Source organism: Lepidochelys olivacea, assembly GCF_965140295.1.
Source record: "Lepidochelys olivacea isolate rLepOli2 genome assembly, chromosome: 1".
NCBI lineage: Eukaryota > Metazoa > Chordata > Testudines > Cheloniidae > Lepidochelys > Lepidochelys olivacea.
Window position 1 is genome coordinate 142,406,571 of NC_140411.1, and position 16,633 is coordinate 142,423,203.

The 16,633-nt window shown below is 42.3% G+C and overlaps 1 protein-coding gene across 4 annotated transcripts in view; it reads right to left on the bottom strand.

Moving 5' to 3' along the window:
• Positions 1 to 235: 235 nt before the first annotated feature.
• The window catches only part of RPS6KA3 (ribosomal protein S6 kinase A3), a 125,814-nt gene continuing 109,416 nt past the window's right edge, over positions 236 to 16,633 (bottom strand). For all 4 annotated transcript variants that reach the window (XM_084614259.1, XM_084614258.1, XM_084614257.1 and 1 more), the window contains 3 exons: positions 13,547 to 13,664; positions 7,465 to 7,605; positions 236 to 5,602 (listed from right to left, as the gene is read on the bottom strand). In XM_084614259.1, coding sequence (XP_084470385.1) covers positions 5,480 to 5,602; positions 7,465 to 7,605; positions 13,547 to 13,664 — 382 coding nt within the window. In that variant the 3' untranslated portion in view covers positions 236 to 5,479. The remainder of the gene's footprint in view (positions 5,603 to 7,464; positions 7,606 to 13,546; positions 13,665 to 16,633) is intronic.

A 16,633-nucleotide genomic window follows, 5' to 3' on the forward strand; every position in this document is an offset into this window, starting at 1 on the left:
AATGGCATAAAGCTTTAATGTCTGAGTGAGAAAACAACACCTGCATATTAAGCTCAGAAAAAACAAACTCAGTTTAGAAATTAATTTAATAAGTCATTTCTGGCTGGGAATGCATGTTTTATATGGAGCAAAGTTAATTACACTTGAGGTAGAAACCACACTGCAGGGTGTGGGTGAGTGTGTGTGTGTGAGAGAGAGAGATGAGAAAAATCCAACCCAATAAAACAGACATTGGTTTTCATATGTTTGAAAATTTATTCACTGTATAAATTTCAATTTCCTTTAAAGACTACAAAACCTGCCACTTGACAGGGATGCAAGCAATGATACCTTTCCAGGACTGTTCATGGTTACATCTGGAACAGTTTAGATTACACATTAATAGTATGATTAGAAAATTTCCTAGATCATACTCTGAATAAAACAATCATTTAAGTATTCAGTACTATTTAACCTTTTTACTAGCATTTCAATTCTACGACAGCAGTGCCAAGCATCTGAAAGATGCTATTTTCATTGTCTGCCAAAAGGAACAGTTGAATTTTTGCTACTGTACCTTAGACTCACTTACATGCCATGCGGAGGAAACTAGTATAAAGTATGATTGTATAGAATTGTAGAAAAATATCATCTGTGATTTCGTCATTTTTAAAAATTGTTTTAAGTAGATTCCCCCCCACCCCCACTAGATTGCAAAATAATTACATCCCTTATGAGTACACCTTCCCTTTGATTAGGTCAAGAGTATCAACATAAAGCTAATCATTTACATTATTTTCATGAGTGAAAACTCATCCATTAACCATTGACGCTTACCAAGAAATGACATACCTAGAAGCCTCTTTCCAATAATAGAAAAGCAGAGCTTTAGTTGGTATACTACATTTACAAAAACAAAGCAAACAAAAAACAAAAACAATTCTATTTCCTTATGCCTTTTTCTCTTAAAAAATCAGTTTTAAATACTTCATTTGAAAAATTCAGTATAAGTTTTGTTCAGTACTAATAGTGATTAGTACTTCACTGTTGCTATAGAGCTAATCTGAGTAGTGTAGCTACTTCCTCCCTCTGTTCTCACATACTCACACACAACTGGCAATTTTGCTTTGAAAAATAGGCTATTCACCTGTATCTGCACTTCTCCATTTTTCCTCTTCCATGAATCTGTATTCTAGAGTCACTGGCTATGCTTTGCAGACAAAGGAGCGGTAGTGAAAATTTACACAGTGGGTCATACACCGTTCAAGCTTGTGTGGTGAGGAGTTGAGACTACAACTATGCAGCAGTATGTTAATTTCCCATCCTTCGTTCCTAAGTAACTACAGTTACAAAAACATGCCGAAGATAAACGTGGAGAAAAATGTGTGTGGATCCCAGAAAGAGACATGTATAAAACTAAGTTAATTTTCCTGTAAAATTTATTTGCTCCACAGAAACACAGTTGTCTAAACTAGGATTTAAAGCTATATTCGATCTAGACTTTAGATTTGACCAGGTTAGGATGTGTTAAAATACAATCACTTTGTCTTGACTAGTCTTTATGGTGTTAATTAGGTTGTTTTATACAACCTCATCTAACAGCACACCTTCAAAACTTACTCTAGATCAAGCCTGAGAGATGGGCTATTTAAGAAATTAAAAGCTCAGTATAGTTTGCTTGCTTGTGCATATACACAATGTGGGAGCAGTATCTGTGTAAAGGAAACATACTGATCACATTCACATTTCCCAATAGTCTCTGCTTGGATATATTGATTACAAAGACCAGTAAGCACAGGGGAACAAAGGTGACTTAGTAGCGTTAAAAATATTTAAAAGCAAAACTGAAAGCAACCCAGTTTGAGCTGTCGTTAATATGCCTTCAGAGTCCCACTTTCAGACAGAACCAGGTAGAGGAGTATTTCTAGCTTAAACAGACTGCCATACAAAACGTAACCTCTGAAATTAGACCATTGTTAAAAATGTACATGCATTGACAAAAGACTAACACATTTCTGCCACAGTCATTTGTCTTGATATTGCCATAACTTTGGTGGATTAGGCACACAGATACTCTCACAAGACAGAGGAACATCCCCTTGCAAGGCAAGGAGAGTACAGTGAAACTGATGGATTGAGGTTAGTTTCTAACACTGTCTGGGGTGATGATGAAGGTTGTGTGTTTGCAGCCCATCATGGAAATGTATATGATGCATGCTGAGTATGAGGTTTCTGATCTATAGGTTGAGTTTGGGAGGGAACAGAGACAGAATAAATGAAGCAACTGTAAAATTAAAGACTTCAGGAACACAGAAATTACCATATTTGAGTATCTACTGTCCTTCTGCTCTGTTATACTGACTATAACACCAGATGTTTCAGAGGAAGGCATAAAACCCCATAGCACTCCTATTTATTAAGTATATATGGGATATTCCTTCCTGAATTCAGTTGCTGATCATCTTATGACTTGAAGCAAAAGAACTGAAAGACCATGTAATTATTCCAGCAGTACTGTTCTAAAACGATATCAGCTAGATTTGACTTAATGTTTAACCTTAATCTTCAAAAGAAATAAACAGTTTCCAGGAGACATGATTTCTTAATTTTTGTCAAGCTTGACTTAGAGAGACATGCTGAAGGGTGAGATTACCAAACAGTTGTTAGGCTAACACCACTGGTGCTGCAGCCAATCTCAAAGGAAAGACTATACTGCAAATGGCTTTTCCCCACCTCAACATTAAGGATTTTTCTTGTATAAAAGGGAGAATCCTCAACAGAATGAAAGAGCCACCACTCAATTGTAGAACATTAGGTAAGGAGCAAATGACTAATTACTCTGAGGATAGTAGTGAAACAAATATGTTCAAGACACCTGTTCCACTTTTTGTTATCAATAAGAACCCTCCAGGTAAAAAGTTATTCTTTAATAATACAAAGCAACATTAAAAATCCTCTATTTCCTTTGGATTACCATGCCCCATCTGAGACCAAGGGTACATCTTGAGGGCCCTGCTAGAGTTATGGATCTTGCCTTGGCAAGTTCCTAACTCTTCATCATCCTTGCCAAATGTAGATCAGCACCATGGCAAGGTATTAAAAAATAAGACATCAGGTTCCACTGAGGGCAGTAAGACAGATTGCAGGTTTAATAGAGGAACCCTTATTACTACTATTTATTTGTAAAGGGCCTTTCTTGTTCTCTAGACCGCTGGAGGGACATCAGCATAGACAGCACCAAACTACATACAAAGCCTCTAGCTTTTCAGCTCTTTCTAATTGCCCCCCCCCCCCTTTTTAAGGGAGCATGGAGTCTGCATAATTCCCCCACACTTCTACCTTTCGATTAGGAGACTATTTGACAGCATGATTCTCTGTTTAGAATTTTAACACCAGTGATCAAGTTGATTCTGGAAGCTAAACAGTTGGTTCTCCAATTAAAATCCCTTCCCTTTTCCAATCCTCTATTTCTACTCCCCTTTCAGAGATCCCCACAAGATTATACAGAGACCAGAATGTCTTCCCTCCTTCAGTTTAGAGCATTAAACGGACAAGCTATGATGTTTATCCCGACTTCACACTTAAAACAGTGACTAATTGCTTAACTGTAAAGTTCCAGGCAGCTTGTAAAAACCTAAGCTTTCCTGTTTGCCAAGGAATTACTAAAAGCTTCTAACAGAGTCTTCGTTCCATGTTCATATGGATCAATGAATCAGAGGGAGGAAATCTGTGGTGTCACATTAATGAAGGACTTCGCTCCCTCCACAAATTTCTTTGAAAACTTCTCACTGTAGAAAAACTAACAAATTAGTTACTGGAAAAATAACTGAACAGACTAATTAACCAAGAATCACACTACCATTTGTGATCTCTTGATTTTTAAACAGTATTGTTCATAGAAAATGTGCACTAAGCTCCATATTTAGTAGCTTTGGATATTTCTGTAAAGGGTATTTGATACAGGTAGTCAGTTGATGTACCATTTTCTTTGGCAGAATGGGGTATCAGCCAAACTTTAATGTGCTCCAGTGCACACTCAAGATCAGCCATCTGCAGTGAATCTCAGAGACTACATAAAAGCAAGCACATTTTATGATTTGTGTCCTCAGAACGTAAACTAAGAGCCTTTTACACTCACATTAAAAGGAAAAGTGGGAAGAACACTGCCATCAAGGAACACGAAAAGGGTGGTTTTGTTTTACTTGACTTGGACAGTACAATTTTAAGGGTGCCTGGACTGGCGATGAGTGGCCCAAGGAGACCAATTATGTTGCTAGAACCTCAGATGTCAGTTGGAAGTACTGGATGGTTCTTCTCTGACTTTGCTTTGGACTGTAAACTAAGAGCATCACACGAATGAAAAAAATGAAATTAATCAGTCCAGTATATTCTAACCACAAGAGACAAAGTTTACATCCATTTTTGGTAAGCTTCTGTTTATCAATGGACATTGTCTTTTGCTTTAGAGTCAGCACTACATTTCTTCTCTAACTCTCTAATGCCCGCACCGGCTGAACAACATATTTGTCAGCTCTTAACTAAAGTAATAAAATAAAAGTAAAAATATTAAATGAGTTATGAGAATAAGCAAGAAACAACTGTCTTGAAAGGGAAAACTATTTAGCAACGATTCCTGAGTCCTGTAATTGGTGGGGGAAAAACAAGGGAAAAGAGATGGGGGTGAGGTGGAACAAGTTACTTTTTCTTATGGATGCATTACCTATTACATGTGTGAGAAACCCACTGTTTAAATTTTTAATACAACAACATCTCTCTGGTCTTCATAAAAGACATGCAACTTCAAAAACATGGAAATGTAGAAAAGACAGACAAGGAAAAATACACATTCATAATATTACATTCAATAGCTGTTTAACAGTCAAGGCTGTTTTAGAGCTGTCCAACAATACTGATTAATCCAGGTGAACTGTTTAACCAGAGTTAATTGTCAAAATGATTAATAAAATCTAAATAAACCAAGGCATGTATACATTAAAGAAAACAGCACAAAAAAGTACTGCTTATGAATTGTTTACAAAAACATACAAAATGTTGGATGGCACAAAGTATACAGTGCTAACATAAACAGATTGTTTAAGCTAAGTGCTTAACATAAACTGTCCATCCCAACATGTAACAAAGAATATTTTAGGGGACAAGAAATATTTCTTATAAAAATAATGCTATATGGTGCAGAGTGCTTTATTCAGTGTATTTTTATGATAGAGTTGGCATTCATAATTCTTCTAGTTTATTCAATCAGTGAACGTGTTCATTTTCATTGTGTTTCCACTTTTCACTCCATCCAAAGCTCCAGAAAGGTCAGTAACTTGCCATCAACAGTTTAAAGGGAGAATAGATGAAAGCAGTAGCAACAATAGGAGCAGCAGCATTATGGGTACCAGCTGGGACAGAGTGTGCTTGCAGATATGTGCTACTTGTTGCCATGATTTGTGCTATCATCTTATACCATGGTACCAAGTATCTGGTTGAGGTCACTTCACAAAGCTGTTGAGGTAATTTTTTTTATACCTCTCCTCTGAGCAAGAGTAGAACGGCCTACTGGCTCTAAAACTGGTGACTGATTGCGGTTCAAAGCAGAGTATGTGGCTGCCATGGCACCCTAAAGGGTTAGAAGGCAGAGGTAAAACAAACAAAAAAACCCCACACATTGTGACTTTACTACATTCTAGAGATCATAACAGTATTACACGATTTAGAGATCTTTAATAATCAAACTGTTTTCTGTAGGTTAAAAACAATGGGCTTGATTTACCAGTGTAGTATTCTAGCTATTTAAAGCATGACCACAGTTTCTTTTTTTGCAGCACAGGAAGAGCTCAACTATGTTAAAATTGTTTAAGGCAACTGACATGATTTTTAAAAATCAGCAGGTGCCATTTATATTGCACACTTAAGTTGTGCTTTAACTACATCCCAAAAGTGCAGAGTGTAAAATCCCACCAGAGGATTGTCCTTGTTTACGATCTGTCTAATCATTTATGTTATCACTAAAAATTGCTTTAAAAAATGTTTCATAACTAGTCTATATAAATTTGAAGCGTATACATCTAAATTAAGTTTACAGATTGTTAGAAAATTCTAATCTATGGCTCGGATCTGAACTTGGTTCCTTCCTTCTAAGCCATTTACTACTGGAAGCTCTGTCTCTTACAGTTGACTTAGGGTCATTTGATTAACTCTTAAGATGTAAGATCCCTCTTCTGTAGGTTGGGAGGTTCACCATGACATAAGGCCTTTGAGGAACTTTGTATGTGTGGGGGGGAAATGAGTGTGGGGATCTTCAATCTCACCCATCCAGGTTAAAATTAAAATAAAAAAATCAGTTGGTATCAAAAGTGGTTTATGTTTCAGACTATCAAGTGTTGATTGTTTCATAATACACCATTCAATATAACCTTTACTATAAAGGTTTCCATTTCATTTCTTATTTTTAATGAAAATTTTGGAAAAAAATAAATTTCACCTCCAAAATATCAATTTTTACACTTATAATCCCTCCACTAAAATCACACTAGCAGTCAAAACTACAATTCCTCCATTGTAAACATCTAAATCACTTACAGTCTCAGATGAACTCTTTTTTAAAATCAGAGTTCAAAATCTAGGAGACAGCAATCTAAATCACCAGGGGAAACACTATTTATAAACTCATTTATCTTGTAATCTGTCTCAACACAAGTAGTAAAACAGCATGGAGATTGCAGTGTACTGCTCTTTGTGAACAGAGCAGATTTATTCTCCACAGATGGATTCACCTGTATTACTAAACATTAGGTTTCAGAGTAACAGCCGTGTTAGTCTGTATTCGCAAAAAGAAAAGGAGTACTTGTGGCACCTTAGAGACTAACCAATTTATTTGAGCGTGAGCTACAGCTCACTTCATCGGATGCATATCGTGGAAACTGCAGCAGACTTTATATACACACAGAGAATATGAAACAATACCTTTGTGCAGGAAATGGCCCAACTTGATTATCATGCACATTGTGTAGAGAGTTGTCACTTTGGATGGGCTATTACCAGCAGGAGAGTGAATTTGTGTGTGGGGGGGTGGAGGGTGAGAAAACCTGGATTTGTGCTGGAAATGGCCCAACTTGATGATCACTTTAGATAAGCTATTACCAGCAGGACAGTGGGGTGGGAGGAGGTATTGTTTCATATTCTCTGTGTGTATATAAAGTCTGCTGCAGTTTCCACGATATGCATCCGATGAAGTGAGCTGTAGCTCACGAAAGCTCATGCTCAAATAAACTGGTTAGTCTCTAAGGTGCCACAAGTACTCCTTTTCTTTTTAAACATTAGGTAAATCACAAGTTCACATGGTTGAATGCACTGTGTTTACTGAACTCACAAACAATCATAAAAGTTTGTGATTAGTACTGAGAGCAAATGCACAGTAACTGTTTTTGTTTACAATTAATACTAGCTAATCACCTAGCTGAACACACAAATTTTATTTACCTTAACCAAATGTGGAGCATCCTGTCGGTTTAGCTGGTACTGAGGCAACTGGTCACAGTCAACTATCCAAGGGTGTCTAAGAACCTGGGCAGCAGTCAATCTTTGATGTGGGTCGACATGAAGCATCTTTGAAACCAGGTCCTGTCAACAATCCAGAAACAGTTAATTCAGATGAACAGTAAAATTTAAGGCAGTAGGATTATTTTTAGAGCATTAACAATGTTAAACATGATTAAAATTCAAGATATGAAGAAATATTTTGTTGTGATCAGTAGTTTAAACAAATCTCTAGGCCATCCTCTGGAAGTGGTTGAAGTATTACTCCATACTGTGCCCACAAATACCAAGATCTATTAGAGAGTTTGCAAAGTAACTAGTCAAGTGAAGAGCAGTATGCAAGTGAATTATATAGATCAATTCTGAGGTATCTTAGCCCTGGTCTACACTACGAGTTTAGGTCAAATTTAGCAGCGTTAGATATATTTAACCCTGCACCTGTCCACACAACGAAGCCATTTTTGTCAACTTAATGGGCTCTTAAAATCAATTTCTGTACTTCTCCCTGACAAGGGGATTAGCGCTGAAATAGACAAGGACGGGTTGAATTTGGGACATAATTGTGTTGATGCAATTCGACAGTATTGGCCTCCGCGAGCTATCCCACAGTGCTCCATTGTGACCGCTCTGGACAGCACTCTCAAATCAGATGCACTGGCCAGGTAGACAGGAAAAGCCCCGCGAACTTTTGAATTTCATTTACTGTTTGGCCAGCATGGCAAGCTGATCAGCACAGGTGACCATGCAGATCTCATCAGCAGAGGTGACCGTGGAGTCCCAGAATCGCAAAAGAGCTCCAGCATGGACCGAACGGGAGGTACTGGATCTGATCGCTGTATGGGGAGACGAATCCATGCTATCAGAACTCCGTTCCAAAAGACAAAATATTTGAGAAAAATCTCCAAGGCCATGAAGCACAGAGGCTATAACAGGGACCCACAGCAGTGCTGCGTGAAACTTAAGGAGCTCAGGCAAGCCTACAAAAAACCCAAGAGGCAAACACTCGCTCGGGGTCACAGCCCCAGACATGCCGCTTCTATGATGAGCTGCATGCAATTCTAAGGGGTGCCCTTACAAGTACCCCACACCTGTACGTGGACTCCTGCAAGATTTTGGGGACGAGGAAGATGAGGAGTGGGAGGTGGAAGATAGCGCACACCAAGCAAGCGGAGAAACCGTTCTCCCCGACAGCCAGGAACGGTTTATCACCTTGGAGCCAATACCCTCCCAACCCAGGCTCCCAGACCTTGAAGGCGGAGAAGGCACCTCTGGTGAGTGTACCTTTGTAAATAGAATACACAGTTTAAAAGCAAGCGTGTTTCATGATTAATTTGCCCTGAAGACTTGGGATGCATTTGCGGCCAGTACAGCTACTGGAAAAGTCTGTTAACGTGTCTGGAGATAGAGTGGAAATCCTCCAGGGACATCTCAATGAAGCTGTCCTAGAGGTACCCCCAAAGCTTTTGCAAAAGGTTTCTGGGGAGGGCAGCCTTATTGCGTCCTCCATGGTAGGACACTTTACCACGGCAGGCCAGTAGCATGTAGTCTGGAATCACTGCATAAGAAAGCATGGCAGTGTTTGGTCCTGGCGTTTGCTGGCATTCAAGCAACATCTGTTCTTTATCTCTCTGTATTATCCTCAGGAGAGTGATATCATTCATGGTCACCTGGTTGAAATAGGGGAATTTTATTCAGGGGAACATTCAGAGGTGGCCGTTCCTGCTGGGCTGTTTGACTGTGGCTGAAAAGAAATCATCCCTGCTGTTAGCCACACGGTTGTGGGAGGGGTGAAGTGATCATCCCAGAGAATTGGGTGTGGGGTTTAGTTGGGTTTGTGCTGCACGTTAACCCAAAAACATCAGCTCCTCCTTTTAAACGGCCAATGTGTCTTTCAATTTTAATCTCCCTTTTTTTCCTCCCACAGCTGCAAATGTTTCAACGCTGCGACTAGCATCTCCATCCCAGAGGCTAGCGCAGATAAGAAGGCGAAAAAACCGCACTCATGATGAAATGTTCTTTGAGCTCATGCAGTCCACCCAAACTGAAAGAGCCCAGCAGAATGTGTGGAGGCAGACAATGGCAGAGTCCAGGAAAGCACAACATTAATGCGAGGACAGGAGGGATGCGTGAGAGGACAAGTGGCAGGAGCAACAGGAGAGGTGGCGGGATCAAGAGGAAAGGTGGCGGCAGCATTATGAAAGGAGGCAGGATGCAATGCTGAGGCTACTAGAGAAACAAACTGATATGCTCCGGCGTATGGTTGAGGTCCAGGAAAGATACAGACCACCACTGCAGCCCCTGTATAACCAACCATCCTCCTCCCCAAGTTCCATAGCCTCCTCACCCAGACCCCCAAGAATGCCGGGGGGGGTAGGGGAGGGGTGCTGGCGCTCCGGGCACCCAACCACTCCACCCCAAAGGACTGCCCAAGCAACCGAAGTCTGGCATTCAATAAGTTTTGAAGTGCAGTTTATCCTTGTCTTTCCCTCCTCCCCCACCCCACCCGGTGCTTCCCTCCTCCACGAACCCTCCTGGGCTACCTTGGCAGTTATCCCCCTATTTGTGTGACAAATTAATAAAGCATTCATGAATTTGAAACAATGACTTTATTACTTCTGCAAGCGGTGATTGAAGGGGGGAAGGGAGGGCGGTTGGCTTACAGGGAAGTAGAGTGAACTAAGGGGGCGGGTTTTCATCAAGGAGAAACAAACAGAACTGTCACACCGTAGCCTGGTCAGCCATGAAACTTGTTTTCAAAGCTTCTCTGATGCGCAGCGCGCCCTACTGTGCTCTTCTAACCGTGTGTCTGGCTGTGTGTAATCAGCGGCAAGGCGATTTGCCTCAACTTCCCACCCCGCCATAAATGTCTCCTCCTTATTCTCACAGATACTGAGGAGCACACAACAAGCAGTAATAACAGTGGGAATATTGGTTTCGCTGAGGTCTAACCGAGTCAGTAAACTGCGCCAGCGCGCTTTTAAAAGTCCAAATGCACATTCTACCACCATTCTGCACTTGCTCAGCCTATAGTTGAACAGCTCCTGACTACTGTCCAGTGCCTGTGTATGGCTTCATGAGCCATGGCATTAAGGGGTAGGCTGGGTCCCCAAGGATATCTATAAGCATTTCAACATCCCCAGTGGTTATTTTCTGGTCTGGAAAGTAAGTCCCTTGCTGCAGCTGTTCATACAGGCCAGAGTTCCTGAAGATGCGCGCGTCACGTACTTTTCCCAGCCATCCCACATTGATGTTGGTGAAATGTCCCTTGTGATCCACCAGTGCTTGCAGCACCATTGAAAAGTACCCCTTGCGGTTTATGTACTGGCTGCCTCGGTGATCCAGGCCCAAGGGGTATGCATTCTGTCTGTTGCCCCACCACAGTTAGGGAATCCCATTGCAGCAAAGCCATCCACTAGGACCTGCACATTTCCCAGAGGCACTACCCTTGATAGCAGCAGCTCAGTGATTGCATTGGCTACTTGCATCACAGCAGCCCCCACAGTAGATTTGTCCACTCCAAATTGATTCCTGACTGACCGGTAGCTGTCTGGAGTTGCAAGCTTTCAGAGGGCAATCGCCACTCGCTTGTGAACTGCGAGGGCTGCTCTCATCTTGGTATTCTTGCACTTTAGGGCAGGGGAAAGCAAGTCAAAGTTCCATGAAAGTGCCCTTACGCATGCAAAAGTTTTGCAGCCACTGGGAATCGTCCCAGACCTGCAACACTATGCGGTCCCACCAGTCTGTGCTTATTTCCCGGGCCCAGAATCGGCGTTCCATGGCATGAGCCTGCCCCACTGCCACCAGGATAGACAAATTGCTGGGGCCCGTGCTTTGAGAGAAGTCTGTGTCCATATCCTCATCACTGCGCTGCCATCGCCTCCTCGCCTGCTTTTTCAGGTTCTGCATATACTGCATGATAATGCATAAGGTGTTTACAATGCTCGTAACTGCTGCAGTGATACGAGCAGGCTCCATGCTTGCTGTGGTATGGCGCCTGCAGGAGAGTAGAGTGGCAGCGGAAGCGGTCGTTCAATGACAATGGTTTGCAGACCTACTGCACCGTCTGCTGCCAGGACACAATGGCTGAGTGGGCTGCACTCTAGCCATGGTATGGCGAGACAAGAGCAGCCGAGCAGAGTTGCAGTGGAAGCAGCCTTGCGAGACCACCAGGAGAGCAGAGTGGCAGTGGAAGTGGTGGATAACGATGGTCATATAGAGGACCTGCAAGGTTGATTCATAGCATCAGGAGAGCAGAGTGGCAGTGAAAGCCGTCGTTCGATGCGACTTTTTGCAGACCTACTGCACTGTCTGCTGAAAGCAGTATGGCGCTCACACGAAAAAAAGGCACGAAATGATTGTCTGCTGTTGCTTTCACGGAGGGAGGGGTGACTGACGACATGTACCCAAAACCACCCGCAACAATGTTTTTGCCCCATCAGGCATTGGGAGCTTAACCCAATATTACAATGGGCGGCGGAGACTGCTGGAACTGTGGGATAGCTATCCACAGTGCAATGCTCTGAAAGTTGATGCTAACCTCAGTACTGTGGATGCACTCCAACAACTTAATGCGATTAAGCATTAAGCACGAGCTGGAAGCAGGGAGCCGGGACCCCAACTCTCAGTGGGGAGCAGGGGGCCAGGCACAGGGAGCCTGGGCAGCCGCCAGGATGGGAGCAGGGACGCTGGGGGCAGCTTGGCTCCGAGCGAGGAGCCTGGGCTGAAGCCCAGCTAGGTACAGAGAGTCTGGACAGCAGCCCTGCTAGGAGCTGGGACCCTGGGGCAGCCCAGCTCTGAGTGGGGAGTCCAGGCAGCAGGCCAGCTGGAAACGGGGGCCAGCCGAGCTCTAGCTGGAGCCCCCCACATTACCCGGCATGACAGCACAAGCTGTGAGCAACTTTCTTGTCAATTTGGAGCCATGAAATTGACAAGAATGACAACCAACAGCCAACATAAGTAACCCACAGTGTCAACACAGACACTGCATTGCCCTAACTACACAGGCATCACCTCCTTGAGAGGCGTAAGGCTTGAGCTATGATGTCTGTGTAATAGGGCACTCACATTGGCTGAAGTATACACTTACATAATTAGGTCAACATAAGCTGCCTTACATCGACCTGATTCTATATTGTAGACCAGGCCCCATATAAAGGGTAAGGAGAATACAAAACTTCTAATTCTGGGACAACTGGTTATGAGAAAAAAAATTGTATTTAGTAATCTTAAACTGCCTAAAAACATTCTAAGGTACTTAACAGCATGCAAACATTTTCTTATAAAACAAACTCTCTGTTGTGGAGTTTAGAATAAAGACCCTAATGAAAAGACTTCTTAAAAGTTGAATGATTTTAGATACATTCGGGACTCCCAGTATAAGTGGTTGGGATGGCACTGAATAAAGAGATAAGTGATTCTATATCTTGTCCAGGACAACAGGTAGATGTGTCAGTCAGGCTGTTTAACATAAAATGTGGGAAAATACTTGTATTTAAAAATCAAGACATATGGAAGCTCAAAGCAAATTAAAGACATTAGCCAAAGAAGGGGGGGAAATGCTTAAATAATCTGAGTTCTTTGAGCATATTAGGGCTTTATTATAACTAGATAGAGGGTCATGAAGGATATCGAATGCTTTTGGACATTATATATATAGTGCCAAGTTATGGCTGCTCTTCACAGACACTTCATGAATCCACAAAAGAGGCACCCAAGAGTAGGTGGCCATAACTACTGCATCCTGATTTGGTTTTCCAATGCCCCACTGAATTAACAGTGGTGGTATTAAATGTGGTTATTTTTCTTCCTACACAGGACTGACTGTTTAAACATGAAGGATTCATAATTATCAAATAAATATCTACTCATACAAAGGATTGGCTCAGTAAATTTTTAAAAACCTGCAACCTTCATTAAAATCATGTTCTCTAATGCTATAAGCAATTTTTATTGTGAAAAAAATCCTTTACAAAATCTGTCAACATCCGTCCCATGCACAAAAGGACAAAATATTAAATATACTTGCCTTAGCTGTAACTGAAACTGAATTCCAGTAACCACCAGTGAGAGAGAACTTTCCACTACCTATTCGTGCCAATATCTCCTCTGGGGTATCATCAGGGCCATTTGCAAAAGGAGTGTAGCTAATTAATCAAACAAGTTCAGAGTATTAATAGCTTTTCCGTGCTGGACTCCAATCCTTATTTCAAGTCTGACCACAGTTGCCAGTGGTTTCAAAATAATCATAATTAACACCCCCCCCCTCCAAAATCACAAATTATCGTAAAACTGATGGCAAAAGCACCCAAAATAATAAATAATAGATGAACTACATGGTAGAATGGGAGTAAGGGCCTGTTTCTCTTACTATATTCCTTCTGTAAGAGAGTGTGTCTAAGTTTAGGCTAATTCTGAGTCACAGATCCAGAGACTGTACTTATTATTGCCAAAAGTCAGTACATCCTGGTGAAATGAAAGGACTAACTGTGTATAAAAACTCTGAAAAGGAGGACTTGAGGACTCTGACCTGCAAAGAACGAATACCCAGCCTGACGCTAGCTGAGAAAGAATAAGAAAGAAGTCACTAAACCCTAGAGGATTTACCTTAACAATTCACATCCTTGCTATTGAACTAACAAAGTACACTAAACATAACTGAGAATGAGGAGAATAATTAATTTTTATACATGTGGATTTCAATGCCTTAGTTAAGAGGTTAAGATGAACAGGAATACTGTAAAATTGTGGCACTAAATAAATGATAACCAAATAGTTTTATAAGCATCTTGAGGCTAACTTGTAAGTGAGGTGTAAGAGGTTAATTGGCTGTATAAGTGGTATTTTTCAAAGCTGAGATTTGGAATTATTGCTTGATGTACTCGTACTTAATGTATTCTTTCATGCAGATCACTTGTATTGCATGTATCATTCTGACTGTATTGTGAGAAGTGATCTGATTCATTCTTGTGAGTAATCAAACTTCTACTCCTGAGAACATTCTGCGCCAAAAATTAAAAATTCTGCACACATTTTAAAATTCTGAAAAATTCTGTAAATTTTGTCAAAATACATGTGGAGGCTTCAGCATGGCATTGGGGAGCATAGGCCACTGGCTGCACAGAGGTGGGAGATCACTGTACAGGTCCCCACTCAGGACACAGACTCAGCGGTGAGGCTGCACCCACCCCTGACACAGTGCAAGGACCGTGCCTGCCCTAGAAACACCCCAGGGCCCTGCCCCTCTATGCCAGATGCACCAGGTGTGGGCAGACAGGCTCAACAAGACAGGATCCAAGTGTGGAGGGGTTCAATATGGGGTGTCCATGTGCGAACTGAAAGTGTTGTATATGAGGCAATCTGGGTGCAGGCAGCTCAGTGGGAGATCCAGATGCACACGGGCTTATTGGGGTTTTTTGGGTGCAACAGTAATGGGATTCTGCAGGGGGGTCCAGGTGAAGGTGGCTGGGGCTCAGCAAGGGGGATCTGGCTATGTAGAGAATAGAGCTTGGCATGGGAGTCTGGGTGTGGGGGGTTAGTCAGGGTCCAGATACTGGGGTTGGGGGCTCAGTGGGGTGGGGAACCAGGTGTAGCTGGTTGGGACTCAGTAGGGGGATCCGGATGGCATGTCAGGGTGGTCCAGATGAAGGGCGAGTGGGGCTCATCAGGGGGTTCTGAGTGTGTGGAGGTGAGGCGCAGTAAGCTATGATTGGGTCTGGATGCACAGGGGTTGGTTGGATTGGGGATCAGCTCCCTGTACAGGGATCCTTGCCCCTGCATCTGAGGTGCAATGAGTGCAGGAAGCGAGTGTGTGGGGGAAGCGTTTGCAGAGCTTCCTGCAGCTGGAGGAGAAATCTGCAGGTTGGTCTGACCTGGCTCCGGATGCCATGTAGGGGAAGGGGAAGAGGAAGTCCTGTCCTCCCCAGCGAAGGTGGGACTATCAGCTGATCCTGGCGTAGGGTAGGAGCCACCAGCCAGGGCTTTCCCAGTCCCAGCCCCTACTCCCCAGTGATTTGCCGCTTTGCTGGCTGCCCGGGGCACCCGAAACATACTGCTGTAGCGGGTCGCATGACTGCTCTTGTGGCTTCCCTGTCAGAAAGTCATTTTTCTGCAGGGAAAAAAAGAAATCTGTGGGGGACATAAATTCTGTGCATGCTTAGTGGCGCAGAATTCCCCTAAGGAGTAAACTTCAAAGCATCACTGGTGTGACGCTGTAGGGAATATGGGAGACATTTTATGATATTGTTGATATCAATATCCTACAATTGCAATGAATCATGCCAGATATGCTGTGTGAGTTACCTGCGAAAATGTTATACTTTGCCAAGTATGATGGTATTGTTCACGTTTGTATCACTTTTGTATTATGAGTTATAGATATGTAGGGTATATCTGTATTTCCAAACTTGTGCTGTGTTTCTGGGTGACATCCCCAGACAGACTGACATCAGTGCTAGGCCTGCATGATGGCTCATCAAGGGACATCAACTGTACAATGAACCCATTGAAAGGGCCAGGGACTATACCCTATGACTCAGCCAGGCATGCAGGCCTTTCAGTGCCATGTGCTATCTGCTATGAGTTTGTATCTGAAACAAAGGAAGTATCAGCATGTGGCAAAAGGACTATAAAGGGCAGCTGCATCATCTCCATTTTGTCTTCAGTCCTGCTTCTTATACTGGAAAAAACTTTGCTACAAACTGAAGCTCTGAACAAAGGCCTGAAGGACCCATCCAAGCTTTGGATGTATTCCAAAGGGACTTTCAAGCCAGCACACTCAGCAATACTGCTAAGGACCTAAAACATGAACTTTGAATATTTGTATGTATGTGACTGCTTTACCATTTAACAGCTCTCTTCTTGTTCTTTCTTTTTTCTTTATAATAAACCTTTAGTTTTAGACACTAAAGGATTGGCTGGCAGTGTGGTATTTTGGGTAAGATCCAAACCTACACTGACCTGGTAACATGGCTGACCCTTTGGGGTCGGAAGAACAATTTGTATATATGTGAGCAGAGTTTTTTAAATAACCTATCACTGTACTGGACCTATGTGCTGACTGGGAAACAGAGAACTGGAATGAAATAAAGGGGGGCTGTGTGATTTCTTTTTTTGC